The following is a 12206-nucleotide window of genomic DNA, read 5'->3' as shown; positions in this document are numbered from 1 at the left end:
GTTTCTCTTGCTTTTGTTACCAAACTTCTGGAAATTCTGGGCAAACGTAAGAAATAATTAAAAGCCCATGCAGATAACAAGAAAACAAAGGATGCATGCAAAAAGCCAAATGGATAGTTCCATCCCTACTTCTTTGCCTCAGTGCATGACTACCCTGAAGTCCATGACCTGTGTCCCATAGCTACCTCACTTCTCAGCTGCAGTAATGCTATTGCCATTGTTACTAGTAATAGCAACAGTTTTTGTGTATATACATGAACTGAGGCATTCAGCTACTCAGGGTATGTTCCTGTACTGAACTGCTTGGGTTGGGAGTGTTTGTACATCAGTTTAGGGGCCACTGAAGCAGATGGAAGCTCATCTGAGTTAGAGGGTCACACTGACTTTTTTCTTTTTTTTTCTTTTGCCCTCTGTCTTACAGCACACAGTCAGTGCTTATGTGGCTGAGGTTTGCAGAGGTTTCAATTTGCAGCTTCATGTCTGTCTGTTCAGTGTAATGGAGGATGTTGACTCCAATGGGATTATTCCAGCCCGCTATGCTAACCCAGCTGAAACTGCCATTGCTTTTAAAAAAATAGTGCAGGCAGCCAATGGGAGATTTCACTGGTTTGGAGAAGCAGGTATGTAAAAAGGAAAGTCAACACGTAGTTCTCTTTCATTAATGAAATAATATTTATTAATGGGTTTTTTCCCTCAAATCAAGGAGTTTACTTTTTTAGGATGTGATAATGCTATCCTAGCGCTGAGATATAAACAGAGGGCCTAGTTTGATTGAGGCTTTCAGTTATATTGCAGAATATCATAATGCAGCCTTAATGCAGGAATTTTTTTTTCTGTTTGAATTCACTATTTTCTGCTAGATATTTTAAAGATGCACATTTAAAATATAGTTACTAATGTGACAGGTCCACACTGCCTGTCGTACAGGAAACAAAGGCTTTTTGATTCTTTTCATTGATATTTGACATGTTCTACAAATTGTTGTAGACTTTAAAAAAAAATATATATTTTGTACACTTAAAAAACCCCACGCTGATTAGCATGTATTTGATTATCAGGTATTTTTGAAAGTGATGATATCACTATTATTGTGTCTGAAATGGAAAAAGCAAACAACTACTCCCAAAAGGTATGAATTACATGTATCTTTTTAAGTCAGAAAAAAATTCAACAGCGTTTGTTCAGCTGACAATGCAGAAGATTGGACAAAGTGAAAATCCTTGTAAGATGGGCAGGAATGCTCTGGAGTGTGAGAATAGTCACTGTAGAGTAAATATGGACTAGAAAGCAGTTGTGTAATATCACTGCAGTGATGGGTGTTGGAGTGGCCATGATTCCGTATCAAATACTTCCTTGTACAATTGAAGTGATTGTCCTTTTTATTGCCAATCCTATGATGAATTCTTCTCAAGTATGTCTGTTATATATGTATAAAAATATTAGAAAGTTAAATATATAGCAAATATATAATATGTTCCTATAAGTCACAGTGGAGGGAGGGTTTGTCATTGGTACAATACCTTAGTTCAGTTCTAAAACAATTGTTTTTTGAAATGTACTAAGGGTGTAGAGCTAGACCATATCTCTCCAGATAACATGCATGTGGCTTTTTCCAAAGATACCTAACAAAGTGACTGAGGCAGTATAGCCAGCCTGGCAGTATGGTGGTTGTTGCTAAAGTGTGATTAGAAAGATATATACAGTGAGATATATGTCCAGAGGTCTGAGTACCTGGTTGCATGCAAGTCTGAGTCACAGAAGTATTTTTAAAAAGAAGAGTTGGTGGATGTTCAATGGGATCTTAAAGTATTTTGTTATCATTTAATAGTGCATCTACTTGGTTCATCATCTTCCAATTTGTTCTGGTCTTGGTATGTGTACTGTTGCCTTTTCTTTTTAGAATGTTTGCTCAGAGTAGGAAGGATTTCTCTCCTATATGTTTGAGCAAGCACAGCACAGCAGGGTTTCTATTCAGTTACAGGTGTTAAGCATTACCAGATTAATAAATTTGGTATTAATTATTTTTGAAGTAATAAATACAGAAGGCCTGTCTTTGAAATGCCATGTACTTAAATTTCACATATATGAATTACTAAATGATGTGAACTTCCATTTCAGTGTGCATTCCTAGTGGAATCCTTAAAGCAACGTTCAGTAACTCAGTCTGTTCGTCCATTTATACCAGAAGGAGACTCAAACATGCTTATGAAGAAAGAGAAAAGGCAGCCACAGAAGTTGCCATCTCCTAAACCCACAGCTCTGAGTCTGGCTAGAATGGTTTGAAATGGTCCCATTTTTAATATGCTGTGTGTTTTAATTAGAGATCCTACCCAACTATCAGATGCTGCTCTTTGTGACAGAAGTGCTCAGGCTGAAAATTTGAAGGAATTAAACCAGCACTGAGATAGTACTCTGAATTTACATTTTATTTTGCATTCAAAATACTACATAAACAAAGAAGTACATCTTATTAAGTCCTGCTAAGTAATTAATTATAATGGAACCACATTGTGGTGTCTAAAATTGTCTAAATAATCCTTCTCTGACCTTAAAAATTCAGTGTTTAATGAAAACAAACGCAAAGCAGAAATGTGCTTTACCAAGTTAGTCTATCTTACAAGTCCTTCTAGCAAGTACTGAATTTTATGGTATTCTGCTCATTTACAGATGAGACAGCTGTAGCTGAGTAGCATGTCTTTGGCCAGAGAGCCAGCATAAAACAAGAAATAGGATTCAGGATTTGTTTCCTGTCCACTGTGCTTATTTCCATGGAGCTATGCTATTGAGTCTTTTGGGATTTTGCTAATGTTTTCCTTGTTAGTTTTGACTGTGTGTGCATCTATTTTGAGTGGGTGTGCAAATCTGTAATATGGCCAGTGCCACTACTTTGGTGTATAAATGACTAGATACAGAACTGCCTATTGCAAAGGATATACTTAACTTTTGACCTGAATTTTTCAGGTCTCATGTTTGAAATGGGAATGGCACTCTTAAGTGTAGGTGTGTTCATGTTGCAAAGACCTTTGTAGGTAAGCTCAAACAGGTCTTCCATGCTATTTTATCAAAACCAGTATATTCTCAACACCTCTTCACAAAAGCAGGAAAAAAGTAATCACTCAGAGATACGACTACATAGCATAGTTTTACAGCTATTAAACTTGTCGAAAAGTGAGACAGGTTTCTCTGTAGTTGTTTGATATTTATAGTAGAGCTGTATATTAAGTTAGATGACTTGAAGTCTCCGTGTCACAGCAAAAGTCTGATCCTACGGTAGGGTTAAACAGGTGTTCATGTTGTTTAGCAGGCTGCTCAGCCCCTAGAGGGTTGAGCCATACCTAAAGGAAAAATTACTGTTGTCAGCACTAGGCTTCCAATATTCAATAAAACTCTGAGGAAAATACTACATACTATATTCTATAAAACAGTGCCATTACCATACTAGACTGCTCCTTCAAGTGACAAAAATGGTCCAGATTTGTCTGCCTGTAGATGTTAGTCTTTAGTTTTACGGCAGCAAATGAAATTTGCAAGATAATTAAAACAGAGCAATTAGTTACTTAACCTAGGAAGAAATCACAAATTAACAAGTTGTCATGGCAATCTGCTGACTTGTTAGAAGAGCCAGAGTAAAACAGGAATTAGAGAATAATGAAAGATAGTTACAGTTTTGAACAATGCAGTTATGATCCAACTGAAATACTTTTTTAAATTTTTTGTTTATTATATGTGCTTATAGTATATCAAAGACAACTATGGTGCAGAGAGAAATGCTTCCCTAAGAGTACTGGCATGGCGTCCTACTAGTGCCAAAGCAGAAATTCCACCAGGTCTGTATGGTTTAGGGGCTTTTAGTCTTCAGTTTCTTTGAGTTAAAAGAAAATAGTAACTTAGGGCTTTAATTTAAGTTTTAGAAACACTTGAAATTTCAATCTTTAATCAGACTGATAGGAAACATGGCAGCTGCTTTGAAATTGCTTTGATATGAGTAATGTGTCTAGCTTTCTTTTAGGTTGTAAGCAGAAGGAACACTGCACAGCTGTATAACTATTTCCAGGTCACATGATTGACTGTCCATCCTATATCAGGAAATGTTAAATGTGTGTGGTGGAAAGTCGAGCCCAACTTTGTCCCCTGCCGGAAGCCGTAATTAGAACATCACTGCTCTTGGTTTCACTTCATACACAATTTTTTTCAAAGGCTCAACAATTCAGAAATTGATTATGTTATTAGTTCAATATATATAGTTCTGCTAATACTGTTAGATCACATTGTAATTAAGTTATTCCACTTGATTGATTTATGATCCAGTAGTGAAGGAAAAAAACCCATAAATGTCAGATTATCTGAAGTGCTGACTCTTGCAACTGCTCCTGGTATATGAAACAGCTCTTAAATTGATTCCAGTGACTGTTGGTCTCTTAAAGTCCAATTCCTTTCTGTAATTTTCCTCTGTTTTTTCTTTGCATCTTTGCTAACAGCTGCAATTTTTTTTTGTCATTAAATCTGAGTCTTGAAATCTGGTTTATTGAAATGGGATTGTCAATATGTAGCAGTGTTTACAAATCTGGATTCATATTTGCATATGAGGTGCTTTGTGCAATGTTAATTGGCTTTTCCAACAAATACTATGCTTATTGTAAACACCTAATCTTTTCAAATTATACCTTGTGACATTCTTCCTGATCATAATTTATAAACTTGTAAACGTTTTGGTTCTATTTCTATGGAAGTAGCATAAATAGTTCTAAAATATGGATTTTTCTTAACGAGTATCTAATATCTGATTTATAATTGTGGTAATGGGAAATTATGAACTCAAGAACAGGGTTGCATGTAAGAGTTTTATCTAGCTGAAGTAAGTCAACTTTTTTTTTTTTTTTTGGTAGCACAAGCAATAAAAGAATGGCCTCAGACTGAGAATAAAAGAAAGCATAAACCGAGGAAGCAGCCAGAGTTTTCTGTGTCAGTATTTTATACTGATAAAGGAAGACATGTGGGTATGTGTTATCAGGATATGATGGCTGAAGCCTTTTTATCAGCATTTTTATCATGAAGCTGTTAGGATGTTAACTCACTGATAATCAGTGTGCTTTAAATAATGAGTGGAAGTGAGTCTCACTTATCAAGTAGTGGTGGGTTTTTTTGGTTTGATGTTTGGTTTGCGGGGTGGCTCTTTTTGGCTCTTTTTATTTTGTTTTTTTGGGTGTTTTGTTTTGTTGGGTGGTTTGGTTTGTTTTTTTTAAGTCCTTTGGGATCTTTTGGTCAAAGATGCTCTAAGGAAAAATGCTGTCATCATGGTTTAGATGATTACAGAAGATTTCATTTGGAATTTTTTGAAGGTGACAGATTTTAAAAATAAGTGATTTTTTAAAGTACTTTGATCTATAGAAACTGCGTTTTTTTCAAATGTGGAATTGTGTATAAACTGCTAGTCTGTGGGTTTGGGTTTTTTTTTGTTTGGGGTTGTTTGGTTTTTTTAATCAACAGTCATATGTGATTCAAAGGGGCCATGATTTAAATCTAGGGCTTCCAATATTGCTTTGTTCATTTTCTTAACTAGGTACAGTATACCGAAAGTATCCAAAGATAATGTGCATAAGAAAGTCTGTTCCCTCTGTTACATTGCCAAAAAAAGAGGAAATCTGTTCAAGCAAAGAGGTATTTTGCTCCTTCCTGATAAATTGCAATTTTGGAATCATCCATATGAATTAATGTGAACATGTTAATTCTGATTCTGTACAATGTATTGTTACTTAAACTGTTCTAATATTTACTAACAACCAATTGCTACATCTGTTTGTCTTACAAGTGGCTGACCAAGTACAGTATTAAAAAGCTTAAACTGGAATTGCCCAGACTGGTGTTTGGTCCAGGCTGTACTCACCAAAAGAAAACTGTGGAGTCTCTGCACAAGAAAGTGTCAGCAAAATACTGTACTATCTTCCCAAGTGTAGAAATCAATGTAAGCTTTTGCAGATGTCATATACCTACAACATTGAAAGGCTTTGTTTAAGACAATGCATGTTGATCAATGTTTGTGGCTTGGCAGTGTGATGTTCCCTCCACTATTCCCTGTTCTTTCTAAATCACCCTTCAATTAGAAAGCTAGAGAATGTCTTTTGTTCACCACAAAAAATACTTAGTATGTTTGAAGTGCAAACCGCATGGGATCCTTAGAACGTATAGCATCTCCTCTGCTCATACAGTGTGAAAAATAATTTAAAAATTTTAAGTAAAGCTTTTAAAAATCATGTGTGAGTCAGAAGTGGGAAAATGGTGGATCTTGATTGGTTTACTTTGTGTAATGACTGGAGAGAAGCATAGAAAGTTAAGTCCAAGATATTATTGCTCCATTATATCTATTATATCTATAAATCAATGCAACAGATGCACCTGTCGAGTCAAATTATATCATTTTGTTGCCCAGCTCAGCTTGCTGAGATGAGAACTAGGCTTTCCTAATTTGGGTAAACCCGTTATTTAGTAGCAACAGAGTTGCAAAAATTTTCTTACACTATTTCATAGAGGTAAAGACAAAAAACCTAATCTCCCTGATTTCTAATTCAGACATTGCATATATAGCAGCTGAGCTCAAATCTCCTGAAGTAAGATGCTCTTGTACAAACTGAATTTTTCCAGGGGGTTGTGAAACATCTGCAGTTTCAGTCTAAAGAACTGGAAATCTACACTGAACAACTGGAGAAAGTGTTGCAGCGCTATATACAAAGAATACAGTGGCTTCTGTCAGGTATTTGTGTGCATCTGTTCTTCTATAAAGCACAGTTTAATCATACATAAAATCTTCTTGTCTACTATTCCTAATAGAATAAATCTGGACCTCAAATATGAATAAAGGTCATCCATTTTGTATTTTATTGAAATTTTTGAAAGTACTTTTATGACAATAAAGTAAGAACTACAAGATAATTCAGCACCTGTGTAGCTGATAAACATCTAGCTTGCTGTGAAATAATAAGGGCTGTGATGTAAGTTTTTCCTTTTTATATGTTGTGTTTTTGAATACAAGGTTTCTGGTGTCAGAAACTTCTGTCAACAGAATGTATACAATAACATATACAAGCAAAATTAGCTTTTCTGTTTCTTTTGCTAAGAATGTGCCCTATTTAGAATTTCAGCGTCACTGCTGGTGAAAAGTATTTTGATCCCTCTGTTGCTCATAAAGATCTTTGGGGAACAGTTTAAATTTTTTGCTGGAATGTAAAGTAGAAGCTACAAATTGTTTAATGCAAGTTGCTCCAATTGGCTAGTAATTAGCGCTTGATAGTGCTAGATTTGAATTGCAGAAGACTTTTCTGTTATTAACCTTTGAACTACCTAGTTTCAACAGAATTTATTATGCAGAAGTGTACCCAGAATAACCCCTAAAGACCGAAGATTTTACAGTGTGCTCAATAAAATGGTATGTTCAATAAAATAAGTCTATGTAATGACACTTAATTAGTTTTAATGTTCTGGCCCAGGAAGTCGAAGATTGTTTGGTACGATTTTAGAAGCAAATGTCTGTGTTTTGATTGATACCTCTGGTTCTATGGACTCATATCTGCCACATATCACAAAAGAACTTGCCTCCCTTATCTGGGAACAGCTGAGAAAAAATGAAGTCAGGTATGATAAACTACTGATGAATACTGTAATCTGCACTACTTATTATGTAATAAGATTACTTAATAATCACAAATAATACAGTACTGAAATGCAGTACAAGTAATTATTATATGTTAGTGCATAATATGCATGTGACATGAACTGCTTTTTCTGCTCTTCTTTTTAACCAGCTTTTCATTCTCAGCTCTTTAAGATTTGAGCTTCACTTGCCATAGGCTGATGCTCTTTATTCTTTTGGGCTCAGCATTGGCCTAGATTTTCTGTTCATAGAGAGCGAGATATGCCTTCTGACTCTCCCAAAGCTGAAGATCTTATTCCAACACTAGGCTCTTGGTTTTGTTTCTTTTGGGTTGTTTTGGGTTTTTTAATTGGCTTTGGGTTTGTTTTGGATTTTATTTATTTCAAAACTGGCTTATTGGAAGTGACTGATGGTATAGGTTGGGGTTGAATGTTGTGAGGCATCTTTCTCCTTAGGTTTAACCTGCTGAGATTTGCAGAAAATACAGAGACTTGGAAGGAGTGTCTTGTAGAGGCAACTGATGAAACATGTCATGATGCTGTGCAGTGGGTGTCCAAATTCCATGCTTATGGTAATACACGCATCCTTATGGCTTTACAGGTTAGTAAATTGTGTACCACATTTTGGAGAAGACATCGTGTCTTGTGGTGATAAAACACTTCCATCTGACTGATAATGTTTTAGGAAAATTATTTGGTCAAAGCATGCAACACTTTTATATGCAAAACGTTGAACAGATCTGAAATCAAGTCATTGTTCTGTCCCCAGGGCTCATACATACTAGAATTCATTACTCATACTGAATTTAAGAAAAATGTGAAGTATCAATAGTTGCATTGATATTTGTGCTCAAAGAATACTGGAGAGATAAAATAGCCAGTTGCTCAAAATTATGCTTATGTACAACTGTGGGTGATATATTTGCTCTGAGTCAAAAAGGGGTTTTAAAGAAGCAGTGTTTGCTGGAATCACATGGGCATTGAGTACAACTCTTGAACTTCAGTAACAGGTGAAGAAACTTTTCTCCTATAAAGATTCTCAGTGTAGAAATTAACTAGTAATAATAAAGCAGAGACTGAAAGAACTTGCAACTTCATTAAATTTAAAATTTGAATCAAAAAACAAATGTTGCCTTAAATGAATGATTGCTCTTCTAGACAGCCTTGCAGAATCTCCTTATAAATTTTATGGATTTTATGGTGAATCAAGTCCACTAGAACCATAAGGCACGTCTGTATTGCAAAAATGTCCACTAAGTCAATTACCATAGCAAGTTTTCACAATATAAAAAGGCCAAGTCTTAGTAAGCCTGATTTTCAAGCATTAAGCATCTTTAACTCCCACAAAATGTGATGTAAAAATCTTCTGTCAGCAGTTCTCCAAAACCAGCTAATTTGCTTATTTCAGTGAGGCAGGTTTTGGTGATGCCCTGTTTATGAATATATTGTCTTGTGCTACAAATTATCTACTTGTTTATTTTTCAAATTTACATCCTTGATCTCTTTCATACTTAATGAAAAGACAATACTAACTTAATTCGTGATGTGGTAAATATAAAGCTATTAAATAATTGGAATAGCATTTTCATTCTTAAGTATAACTTTTTATATAAATGTACTAATTGTTTAAGCTTATTTTCTGCTTTTCAGAAGGCTCTCAGTTTCCAAGGTGTAGAGGCACTGTATGTATTGACTGATGGAAAACCAGACACCAGTTGCAGTCTGATTTTGAAAGAAACTGAAAGATTGAGAAAGAAACACGATATTAAAATCCACACCATTTCTTTTAGCTGTACAGACAGGTATATGATACTTTACAAGAACAGCAAAAAAATCTTTAAAATTACTGGTTTATTTATTGTCAAAAGGCTGTGTTACTAAAAAGTGCTACGTGCTCAGTTCACCGAACAGCAGGATTGAGCTAGACATTCATACATGTGGGAACTGGGAAGGCTGTTCTAACACAGGTAGTTGCCACATGGCCTTCATCTCCCACAGCTTATGTCCTTGAGAGAGTTGCCTTCACGCACACAGAGAAGTGATATGTATCACTAGTCTGCAGCACTGAGGTCTTCCCTGTAGTTCTATCACTAGTCTATCATATACATATCCTTATGTATATTTAAACTGAAAGAGGGCAGATTTAGAGTAGATGTAAGGAAGAAATTCTTCCCTGTGAGGGTGGTGAGACACTGGAACAGGTCGCCCAGAGAAGCTGTGGCTGGCAGTGTTCAAGGCCAGGTTGGATGAGGCTTTGAGCAACCTGGTCTAGTAGAAGGTGTCCCTGCCTATGGCAGGGGGGTTGGGACTAGATGATCTTTAAGGTCTCTTCCGACCCAAACCGTTCTATGATTCTGTAGGGACGTGAAAAGTTAATACAGTTACCTGGACTGGAATTAGGAGCACTAGGAAAGTGTTAACGCCAGCCATGATGGGGTGTAGGTTAAAGATACATCTCTGGATGTTCCTTTTCAGGGATCTTTGCATGGTCCAGAATTGGAGACCATGGGACAATATCAAAAAGTATGTGCTCCTCTAGATTCTCATTCATGCCTGTGGCTGTCTGATGTGGGGAGCAGATAGCCAAAGAGGCCACCAGCTCTTCAGGCTTTTTAGAATAGGTGCATGTCCGCTCTGCCACTTCAAAATGCAGTTATCCCAGGTCTTCAAGAACTTGGCCTTTGTGTCCTTGAATCGAATGCAGCATTGCCTGCCAACCGTGCTGTCCCAGTGGCAGTCACGAGGTTAACAACTTCTGGATAATGCTGTTGGGTTATCCAGCTGCCATGAGATAGCATTGACCCTCTCATAGCACAAAGTGACAAGAGTGCTTTTTCTGTTTGCATCCTGTGGGGTAGATGCCACAACAATGGAATAGAGCCTAAAAAGAGATTAAAAAGTAGAAGAAATAAAAGGTTCAAGAAGGTGAACATGCATCAGAAAATAGTGTCATAGGAAAGGCAAAATACTTCAAAGCAGGAGTGAGGATGGATGAGGAAAGACCAGCAGAATCTCAAGGAAGTCTGAGAGATGATAGTCATGAGAAAATAGGGAGGCATCTGTAGGCATGTCTGCTAGGTGTACACTGGAGAATGTTGTAATACTACCACACTAATGCCTGATAAGTGTTGAGAGCATATGTCTACTGGAGTTTCTAGATTAGCCTCCTACTAAAGGAGTATAGTTTGCACACAACAGAGCTACTGTGAGAGCCCAACCAATATGTGGCAGACAAAAATAAGTAGGGGATTTGGTTCAAAACTCTATTACTGCTCCTAATTAAACTGGCCAGATACTATACTGCCATGGTAGCTAATAGACATTAAAGCTAAATCCCTCAAAGGATGACAGTTTGGATGGCATCTTTCAAGCCATTAAGGGGAGAAGTAATAGACCACTTGATACATAGTTTGTGGTCTTTGATTTTGGAAGTGAGTTTGACAGGAAAAGAGTGTAATTTTGAAGGCTTTTGTATATCTTTCTTTCTGGTAAAAACTTTGAATTATTGGTCCTAAGTTGAAAAAAACAACTTCAAGTATTTATGAAAAGTCTTTTAATTATTAATATTTTGAATTAATTTATTTGCATATCATTTGGTGAACTGGTCAGTAGCCAATAACTGTCTGTTAAGGAAACCTGCTAATAAGGGAGAAAGATGTCAGTTCTGACTATGAGTTACTCTGAAACAAAATCTGCTGCTTCCTTTCAAAGAAATCTCTTAGTTGTGGAGATTTTAATGTACAGTTCTAGAACGGAATTGATTCTTGAAGCTTACTTGAAATGAATGGATTTATGACTATTTCTGACTTTGCAGTGCTAGTGCTTGGGAGACAGAACTCTCAAATGATGTATAAATGGCAGTAAAAGTGTGTGATTTGGCATACTTGCAATCAAAATACAGTAACAACTGTACAAGTTATCCCAATGGTTCTTGTTGGACAATGACAAGTAATAGAGGCTTAGGCAAGAGAATAGAATACAGGGCGTGCACAAAAAGTTCTTTCCCTTTACGGAATCTCCCAGCTTTTGGTTTTTCTCCCCTGTGTAAAATATTACTGTCCTTTATCTGCCAGCTGACTTCTGGATTTCTTGGTTTAGTTTCTTTTTTGGTACTGTTGCTACACTGAACCTCTTGTCCAAAAGTAGCATGATTTTGGAGGTTATGACAGCTAAGCAGTGTATATTCTTCATTAGCAATTGACAATTAGAAATGATACAGAAGTTTATAATTGTGTCCTCCAAACAATTTGTTTTGCTGTAATATTTTTGAGGAATTCTTAGAAATTCTTTTTCTACTGTTGTTGCTTTCAGAGAAATAATTTTCCTAAGTAACGTATTACATTGTTGTTAACAGAGGAGCTAATGAATTTCTGAAGAAGCTTGCTTCCCAAACAGGAGGGCGCTACCATTGCAGTTTTGGAGATGTGGATGGACAATTAGCAGCACACAGAACATTGACAGAGGGGCTTGATGATGAAGATGTATGTTAAATAGATTGGGTTTGTTGGGTTTGGTTTTGTTTCATTTCCACTTAGTTCTTCAACAGTAGTCAAACTACATTT

The 12206-nt window shown here is 36.3% G+C and overlaps 1 protein-coding gene across 1 annotated transcript in view; it reads left to right on the top strand.

The window, feature by feature from the left end:
• Positions 1-12206, top strand: part of VWA3A (von Willebrand factor A domain containing 3A) — a 34833-nt gene that overhangs the window by 16715 nt on the left and 5912 nt on the right. The window contains exons 20-31 of the mRNA XM_074885725.1: positions 422-620; positions 1059-1129; positions 2119-2277; positions 3737-3827; positions 4887-4997; positions 5561-5658; positions 5810-5962; positions 6640-6748; positions 7482-7626; positions 8101-8245; positions 9295-9446; positions 11999-12125. Coding sequence (XP_074741826.1) covers positions 422-620; positions 1059-1129; positions 2119-2277; positions 3737-3827; positions 4887-4997; positions 5561-5658; positions 5810-5962; positions 6640-6748; positions 7482-7626; positions 8101-8245; positions 9295-9446; positions 11999-12125 — 1560 coding nt within the window. The remainder of the gene's footprint in view (positions 1-421; positions 621-1058; positions 1130-2118; positions 2278-3736; positions 3828-4886; positions 4998-5560; positions 5659-5809; positions 5963-6639; positions 6749-7481; positions 7627-8100; positions 8246-9294; positions 9447-11998; positions 12126-12206) is intronic.

This window comes from Strix uralensis, chromosome 16, assembly GCF_047716275.1.
Source record: "Strix uralensis isolate ZFMK-TIS-50842 chromosome 16, bStrUra1, whole genome shotgun sequence".
NCBI lineage: Eukaryota > Metazoa > Chordata > Aves > Strigiformes > Strigidae > Strix > Strix uralensis.
Note: the sequence above shows the minus strand (reverse complement) of the source record. Positions and strands in the feature narration are given on the sequence as shown.